The sequence below is a fragment of the Anolis carolinensis genome, unplaced genomic scaffold, assembly GCF_035594765.1.
Source record: "Anolis carolinensis isolate JA03-04 unplaced genomic scaffold, rAnoCar3.1.pri scaffold_15, whole genome shotgun sequence".
NCBI lineage: Eukaryota > Metazoa > Chordata > Lepidosauria > Squamata > Dactyloidae > Anolis > Anolis carolinensis.
In genome coordinates this window covers 7422709-7431817 of record NW_026943826.1, presented here as the reverse complement: position 1 = coordinate 7431817, position 9109 = coordinate 7422709, and the positions used below count along the sequence as shown (strand labels likewise).

Below are 9109 nucleotides of genomic sequence, written 5' to 3'. Positions count from 1 at the left end.
AGGTGCTTTGAGCCCACATATCATAAACACACTCTCTTTCCACAGAAATTGCGTGTGTGGCCACACCTGCCAGAACTTGCAGCCGAGCGCCGAAAATCAAGCAACTAAACAGTTACCATTCCCACTTTCATTTCACTGTTATTTTCGTACCAGAGGGGGGTTTACCATATCGTGCCATCCAAATGAAACAAATGGTATGAAAACACGGATCAAACGGCAGAAACAGGCACCGCGCACATGACTACTATTTATAAATATAATTGTTTCTAAAGAAAGAAGAGAATGTTCCCGGCTCAGAAAGGAAACATTCAAAATCAATTTAATATTGCATCTGAAATCATTAAACATTGAGACGCCCTACCTAGTTCGAGAAGAAAGGGAAGAAAAGACAACAGAGAGCAAATCCGAACGTCACGGCATGATCTCGCCTGTGGCCTTTATCCTCTTTGGATGGGTAGGGATGAGCTTTTGTGAGATAGAGAAGAAAGGATGTGAAATTTGTGCAAACCAGATTTTGAATCTCGATCGGTGAAACTGCCAAGTACTAAAAATGTTAATGTGGGATTTGTGTATTGGTAGTGTTTAAATGAAATTTGTGTCTGGCATGTGTTGCATACAGGTTGCATCATCCAGAGTATGCTATAGTCTGTAAAGAGTTAATGACTGAGAAGCTGTGTTGACCTTGATGTGTGGCTGGAACCTAGGGAGTATCCAGACTCAAGTGTGTTTGTACATTACTGACTGCAAGTTGAGATCTTGCTCTGTTCTGAGTTTGTGTCTGCCTAGAGTGAAAGCCAAGCCTGTGTTTGTCTGCAAGTCTGTTTGTCTTGTATAGTAAAGCTTTGTATATATTTTTTTACCATCGTTTCTGACGTCTCTTCGTTCTGCGCTCCATTGACAACATACAACTGCTGCTACGCTGCGAATTACTCTGACAAAAAAGACATCAGGCCTTGCCTAAAAGACACAGAGCGACAGTTTGGGGAGCAGCAAATGAGTGCAAAGTGGGTTAAGAAATGGATCAACCACCGTATTTGTATCTGGGGAATGGAGGCTACTAGGAGGGCTCCTTGCTCACGATCTTTTCGGACACTTTCTGACTAATAGCAGCTGCCCAACGCACACCAAAACTTGGTGGATATGCTCAGATGGTACAAAAGTACAACCTTCTCACACTCTGCAGCTCAATTGCAAATACAGAGAGAGAGGACGCAAAACCACTCTTTGCTGGCTCAGTGATGGCAACCGTGCAGGGAGCTGAAAACCTCGTTCACAACCCAATGAAAAACAAAAGAGAGACCTCATGAGAAGCACAATATCTGGCTAGGGGTTCAGACCATCTCTAAGAAAATATCTGTGCTTGGAGAGGAAGGAATAAAGAAAACATGGCACTTTTGTGTCAACCGCAAGGGCCGGCTCAGTTCCGCAGCTCCCTGGCACCAACCTCCGTTCCAATAATCGGGAGCCAACGAGGGTGATGCTGAAGAACCTGACAGGTCTACTATCATTCGGGAAGGAAAAAGAGAAAGACCCAGCAGACTCCTGCCCTAAAAGTTCTCTCTCCTAAAGCTAAACTCCGAGTTCACATTTCTTGGTTCTGTGCAAGCTTCCAAGTCCGCCAGTCCCTTTCCCTGACCAGCTGGCTTCTTCCGCCCTTTCATGGCTCTCTGCTGGAGATGGAGGTCAGTATTTACACATCCACGTGGTCGCTTACACGTTACTGACTCTGGTCTCTGCGGAGAGGGTTGTGCTGGTGCTGGAGGTCATGAGCGATCGCTCCCTTCTGACATAGCGGGGTTTCCGGACTGCAAAGAAAAGAGATGCTGTTACCTGCTTTTGGGAGAACCACTGGGAACAATTGTTTTTGCAATACATTGCAAACAGCAGCTGCTGGGACTACAACTCCCAGAATCCCCATCGTCCCGTCCCATCCCCTCCCCACACACACAGAGTAGCCTATGCCCTTAGGAGTCTCCCATATCTTCCTAAAGGTTTCCCCCTGAAATTAAGTCTAGTCGTGTCTTATACATTATTTATATAATTATAATTATTTACAGCATTTATATTTATTTACAGCATTTATATTCCGCCCTTCTCACCCCGAAGGGGACTCAGGGCGGATCACATTACACATATAAGGCAAACATTCAATGCCTTTTAACATAGAACAAAGACAAGACAAACATAGGCTCCGAGCGGGCCTCGAACTCATGACCTGCTGGTCAGAGTGATTCATTGCAGTGATTCATTGCAGCTGCTCTCCAGCCTGCGCCACAGCCCGATTATTTTATTGGGGCCCCTGGTGGCACAGTGTGTTGAAGCGCTGAGCTGCTGAACTTGCGGACCAAAAGGTCCCAGGTTCAAATCCCGGGAGCGGAATGAGCGCCCATTATTAGCCTCAGCTCCTGCCAACCCAGCAGTTAGAAAGCATGCAAATGTGAGTAGATCAATAGGTACCGCTCCGGCAGGAAGGTAATGGCGCTCCATGCAGTCATGCCAGTGGTCACATGAACTTGGAGGTGTCTATGGACAACGCCGGCTCTTCAACTTAGAAATGGATATGAGCATCAACCCCCAGAGTCGGTCACGACTGGACTTAACATCAGGGGAAACCTTTACCTTTACTAATTATTTTATTATACCAATTATACTATATTATATATGGTATATTTTATTTTATATTAATTATATTGTACTATATTATATTAGTAAATGTAAAGGTGTTCCCCTGACATTAAGTCCAGTTGTGTCCGACTCTGAGAGTTGGTGCTCATCTCCATTTCTAAGCCGAAGAGCCGGCGTTGTCCGTAGACACCTCCATGGTCATATGGCCATTGGCATGACTGCATGGAGCGCCGTTACCTTCCCACCGGAGCAGTACCTATTGATCTACTCACACTCTGGGGGTTGGTGCTCATCTCCATTTCTAAGTTGAAGAGCCAGCATTGTCCATAGACACCTTCAAGGTCATGTGGCCATAGGCATGACTGCATGGAGCACCGTCACTCACAACACAATTAGCCTTCAGATCCCTATGTTACTTATAGCTAGTCTCTATGTTTAAATTTATGGCGTTCCGGTAGAGAGGCACATTTTTAATTCACCCAGACCATCTATGAGCCAACTGGGAATCTCTTGAGACGGCTTCAGCCACAAACATTTGACACAGAGCCCAGCAGAGTAATCTTCTTTTTCAGGCAACTATAAAGACCCCTTACTACCTCAAATCCATCTTATTTTAAAGCATGTCTCTTTTTAAAAAAAATGAGAGGAGAGCCTTTTTAACAAGACCACTTTATGTTTATGACCAGAGACAGGCCTGATTGGTATTGTCAATACTGTAGGTTTCGGAGTTTGGGGGTAATTATTCAGAGAGTGATTTTGGGGAATTTTTTAACAACAAGAAAGATGAGGTCATGCTCAGTAGAAGGAGCTGGGTATGTATATTTTCTATTTTTGTAAGAAACACTACTCGATAACAGGATAATAAAGCTGAGTGCAAAGATACCACCAAAACAAGATTCTTACCTGAAGAAGGAGGCGATAACATTGATGCCTGTAAAGACAGGGAGAAGATTAGGATGTCTCAAAGTAGCATGATAGGAAGGAGCTTCAAGCCAAGGCAAGATAAATATTATTATATTAAATATAATATAAAAATTACCCAGAAACAGCAGAGCATCCAAAATATGCAAAAACAGGATACTTATAGTTGAGCATTCAGCTCACAGCAAGCATAGCGTGAAGTGCCATGTGGCTGTAAAGAATAAAGAGCATAGGAGGCAAAGATACAAAAATGGGATACTTATAGTTGAGCATTCAGCTCACAGCAGGCAGAGCGTGAAGTGCCATGTGGCTGTAAAGAATTTAGAGCTTAGGAGGCAAAGACACAAAAACAGGATACTTATAGTTGAGCATTCAGCTCACAGCAAGCATAGCGTGAAGTGCCATGTGGCTGTAAAGAATTAAGAGCCTAGGAGGCAAAGATACAAAAATGGGATACTTATAGTTGAGCATTCAGCTCACAGCAGGCAGAGCGTGAAGTGCCATGTGGCTGTAAAGAATTTAGAGCTTAGGAGGCAAAGACACAAAAACAGGATACTTATAGTTGAGCATTCAGCTCACAGCAAGCATAGCGTGAAGTGCCATGTGGCTGTAAAGAATTAAGAGCCTAGGAGGCAAAGATACAAAAACGGGATACTTATAGTTGAGCATTCAGCTCACAGCAAGCAGAGCGTGAAGGGCCATGTGGCTGTAAAGAATTTAGAGCTTAGGAGGCAAAGATACAAAAACGGGATACTTATAGTTGAGCATTCAGCTCACAGCAGGCAGAGCGTGAAGTGCCATGTGGCTGTAAAGAATTTAGAGCTTAGGAGGCAAAGACACAAAAACAGGATACTTATAGTTGAGCATTCAGCTCATAGCAAGCAGAGCGTGAAGTGCCATGTGGCTGTAAAGAATTTAGAGGTTAGGAGAGCAAACATGCAGAGTTCAAACACAAAAGAGATGGCATACTGGTGTTAGGATTTTCTGAGTAAGTTAGGGAAAACTTCCAAAATGCAGCAGAGCATCCAAAATATGCAAAAACAAGATACTTATAGTTGGGCATTCAGCTCACAGCAAGCAGAGCGTGAATACTTACTGATTCAGCAGACTGTACAACAGATCCTAAAGGAGTGAGGATGAAAAGTGGGGAAGTGTTAGTAGGCGGAGTAGTCGCTTTCAACCCTATATATTTAAAAATGAGCTCAAACCCGCAAGTCACCATTGTTGCATTTTTCAGCATTAAAACAAATTTCTCGCAAAAATTCATTTTCAAGAAATGTAATTGAAAATTTCTACCACACATCTCGGCACTGCTATACAGTAGAGTCTCACTTATACAACATAAACGGGCTGGCAGAATGTTAGATAAGCGAATATGTTGGATAATAAGGAGAGATTAAGAAAAAGCCTATTAAACATCAAAATAGGTTATGATTTTACAAATTAAGCACCAAAACATCATGTTATACAACAAATTTGACAGGAAAAGTAGTTCATTAGACATTAATGCTATGTAGTAATTACTGTATTTACGAATTTAGCACCAAAATATCACGATATATTGAAAACATTGACTACAAAAATGCGTTGGATAAGCCAGAACGTTGGGTAAGTGAGACTTTACTGTATTTCTAATTCAATTGTACTTCAATGTTATTTTTTTTTAACTAGCATATATACCCAGCATTATCTGGGTACAGAGGGCTTGGGCTACCTACTTTCTCCTTTCTCCAGCTCGGAGAGGGTCTATCCCACAAAAGCAATTCAATGCTAATCAAGGTGGCCAGTTGCAACATTCACACTTGCCTCCAACAGACAAGAGTTCTTTCTCCCACCCTGGACTTTATTCCAAAAATATATAAACCCCACTTGCCTAGTTTCTAACAGGCTTCACAACCTCTGGGGATGCCTACCATAGATGTGGGCGAAACATCAGGAGAGAATGCTTCTGGATCATGGCCATATAGCCCGGAAAACTCACATAAATACTTTGATTTTTATCTTTATAGATTAAGAAAGAGAACTGTCAGGAGAAACACACCTTTGCTTCTTCTATAGAAGAGATTTGGAAGTTTATTGGCACGTTTGAGGTAGAAAAAGGAAGCGACACATAGTATGAGGAAGAGGCTGATGACGAAGGTCCCGAAGATGAGAGAAGCAGCTACTTCTGGTCCCCCTGTTTGGTCGGAGGAGTAAAGAGTGAGTACCAGCCTACAAAACATTCAAGTCCTGGGATTTAGCCATGGAATGGCAACCCATTGGCCATTAAAAGACTGGCCAGCACGGCAGTCACAAAATTGACATTCTTCATACTAAACAATGGTATATATTTATAATTATATAATATACTAGCTGTGCCTGGCCACGCGTTGCTGTGGCGAAGTCTGGTGGTATGGGAAATAAAGTCTTGAGGAATTGGTGGTAGTTAAGGTCAAGGGTAAAGGTTTTACCTTACATTAAGTCCATTATAAATGGGTTATATAGCTGTGTGGAAGGGCCTTGAGTCTACACTGCCATATAATCCAGTTAAAATCAGATAATTTGTATTTTATAGGCAGTATGGAAGAGGCCTAAGTGAGGCCTAACTCTGCCTGTCCCCTGGGCTGAGTGGGTTGCTAGGAAACCAAGTAGCCTTCTAACTGGCAGCAATTGGATAAAAACAATTATTCCTCTCCCTCTAATTAGGACTTTATTTTTCTTTTCTTTTTGTAGAGTCATGGATGAGGGGTTGTGCTGCCAAGTTTAGTGTTTCTGGGATGTGTAGTTTTGTTGTTTTGTCCTAGGCCGAAATTTCATTACCCTTTTATATATATCGATTGTATATACATATAATATTGATAATATTATAATGTAATACAATATTATACTAATAATAATACACTATAATAATATTAATTATTATCTCTCTATATAAAAGGGTAAAGTTGTTTGCGCCGTGACTATAACAACACAACGAAACGCCCCATAAATACGAAACTTGGCAACACAACGCAAAAGCCTTGCCTCAAGCTTCATACAACACAACCGAACCCCCAAAACGAAACGAGAACCCACAAAACCCCAAAAACCGCTCTAATAAGAAAACAGAGCAATATAATCTCTAAAATCAAGACAATAAATACAAATCAACACTCACAAGACAGGAGAATTCCAGACAGGAGAATTCGAGACAGAAAACAATCAGACCCAGCTAACACCTCCCAACAAAGAATTCCCTCAACCAGGAAACAGCCAGGCCTCGAACCTCCAAGGCCATTCAATGCTAATCGAGGTAACTAATTCCAACATTCATACTTCCTGCACACAGACTATTCATTGCTATTCGAACCAACAATTCCACAAGGTAGAAAGCGGCCAGGCTTCCAAGCAGCAAGACTATTCACTCCTGTTCAACCAGCCCAACCAGAATATACCCTACATGGATAACCTCAGGTTTGTAAGCCATCAGGCCACTCCATCCCAAGCAAGGAAACTGCCCAGGCTTAGAAGCACAAAGGCTATTCAGTGCAATTCCAATTGGCCACAGCAATGCGTGGCAGGGCACAGCTAGTCTATATATATAAAAGGGTAATGAAATTTCGGCCTAGGACAAAACAACAAAACTACACACCCCAGAAACACTAAACATGGCAACACAACCCCTCATCCACGCCTCTACGTTCATACAACAAAAAGAAAAGAAAAATAAAGTCCTAATTAGAGGGAGAGGAATAATTGTTTTTATCCAATTGCTGCCATTTAGAAGGCTAAGCTCCACCCACTTGGTCTCCTAGCAACCCACTCAACCCAGGGGACAGGCAGAGTTAGGCCTCACTTAGGCCTCTTCCACACTGCCTATAAAATACAGATTATCAGATTTGAACTGGATTACAGTATATGGCAGTGTAGACTCAAGGCCCTTCCACAAAGATATATAACTCATTTATAATCTTAGATTAGCTGCTTTGAACTGGATTATCAGGACTCCACACTGCCATATAATCCACTTCAGTGTGCATTTTATACAGCTGTGTAGAAGGGGCCTCATATAATCCAGTTCTAAGCAGATTATATAAGATTATAAATACAATATGTAATGATTACTGTGATATAATAATACAGAACAATATAATCTCTAAAATCAGGACAGTGAATTAAGAACAACACTCTGAAAGCATAAGCCACAGCAACGCGTGGCCGGGCAAAGCTAGTATATTATATATTAAAGGTAATATTACTAATAATATTACCATATAATGATATAGTACAATATAGTAATTTAATGCTTACATTGTGCAATCCTAATAATATATTGTATGTTCATTTGATTTGTAAGCCACTCTGAGTCCCCTCCGGGATAAGAAGAGTGGGATATAAATGTAATAAAAAATAAATAAATATAGGGTTACTCACCGACTCCAAGTGTAACTGGGGTTATGGTACTAAAGTTTGTTTGGGAGTTCATTCCTCTGGCAGCATCTATAAATGAACGAGGGGTGGGTGGGTGGTAGAGAAATGAAGAAATATAGTTTAGAAGCAGCCAACCAAACTGTACAATTTCAGAGTCAGAATCAAGCCTGGTTATCTATTTCTATCACTATCTTTGAACAGAAGCTCTCAGAAGCTTTAGGTGCTCTTACTGCCCATTACAGGGGAAAATAGCTGATTCGAAATCAATCTAAAACACAGATGTGTGTCTTTCATCTTAAGAACAGACAAGTATCTCAAGCTCTGAGGATGACCTGGGAAGGTGTGCATTGCAGCACACCAAAATACCTTGGAGTTACTCTGGACCAGACTTTGACTTATAAGAAGCACTGCTTGAATATCAAGCAAAAAGTGCCACACAGTGCAACGGGTCTGGATAATATATCATCATACACACTGAAAATTACCATTTTGCATTAACTGTTTTATATACATACTAGCTGTGCCCGGCCACGCGTTGCTGTGGCGTTGTCTGGTGGTGTTGGTGAGAAATTGTTGAGGTAGTGGTGGTATTGAATGTCTGTTGTATGGTTGTCTTTATGTTTAGTATGCACACTGAAGTGGATTATATGGCAGCGTGGAGTCAAGATAATCCAGTTCAAAGCAGATAATATAAGATTCTAAATGGGTTATATAGCTGTGTGGAAGGGCCTTGAGTCTACACTGCCATATAATCCAGTTCAAATCTGATAATCTGTGGAAGAGGCCTAAGTGAGGCCTAACTGTGCCTGTCCCCTGGGCTGAGAAGGTTGCTAGGAGACCAAGTGGGCGGAGCATAGCCTTCAAACTGGCAGCAATTGGATAAAAACTATTATTCTTCTCCCTGTAATTGGGACTTTATTTTTCTATTCTTTTTGTTGTATCAACCTAGAGCCGTGAATGATGGGTTGTGTTGTCAAATTTCGAGGTTGGGGGGCCTGTAGTTTTGTTGTTTTGTCCGCTGCCCTGATGCCATCAATCTTTTATATATATAGATTGACAGTACATATCTGAGGATTTTTTTTCTTTCATTTTTAGGACTAATGGGATGCTAAAAAAGCAAGTCCTTTGAACTACATACAACATTTAAAAACATTGAGTGCACTCCACTTCAGAT

At 41.5% G+C, this 9109-nt stretch overlaps 1 protein-coding gene across 5 annotated transcripts in view; it reads right to left on the bottom strand.

Moving 5' to 3' along the window:
• Positions 1-236: 236 nt before the first annotated feature.
• The window catches only part of cunh1orf159 (chromosome unknown C1orf159 homolog), a 48545-nt gene continuing 39672 nt past the window's right edge, over positions 237-9109 (bottom strand). For 3 of the 5 annotated variants that reach the window (XM_003228445.3, XM_016997980.2, XM_016997979.2), the window contains 5 exons: positions 7939-8004; positions 5588-5722; positions 4643-4668; positions 3529-3556; positions 237-1805 (listed from right to left, as the gene is read on the bottom strand). In XM_003228445.3, the coding sequence (XP_003228493.2) occupies positions 1711-1805; positions 3529-3556; positions 4643-4668; positions 5588-5722; positions 7939-8004 (350 nt within the window). In that variant the 3' untranslated portion in view covers positions 237-1710. The remainder of the gene's footprint in view (positions 1806-3528; positions 3557-4642; positions 4669-5587; positions 5723-7938; positions 8005-9109) is intronic. The other 2 variants (XM_062965532.1, XM_062965531.1) reach the window with 1 other exon arrangement.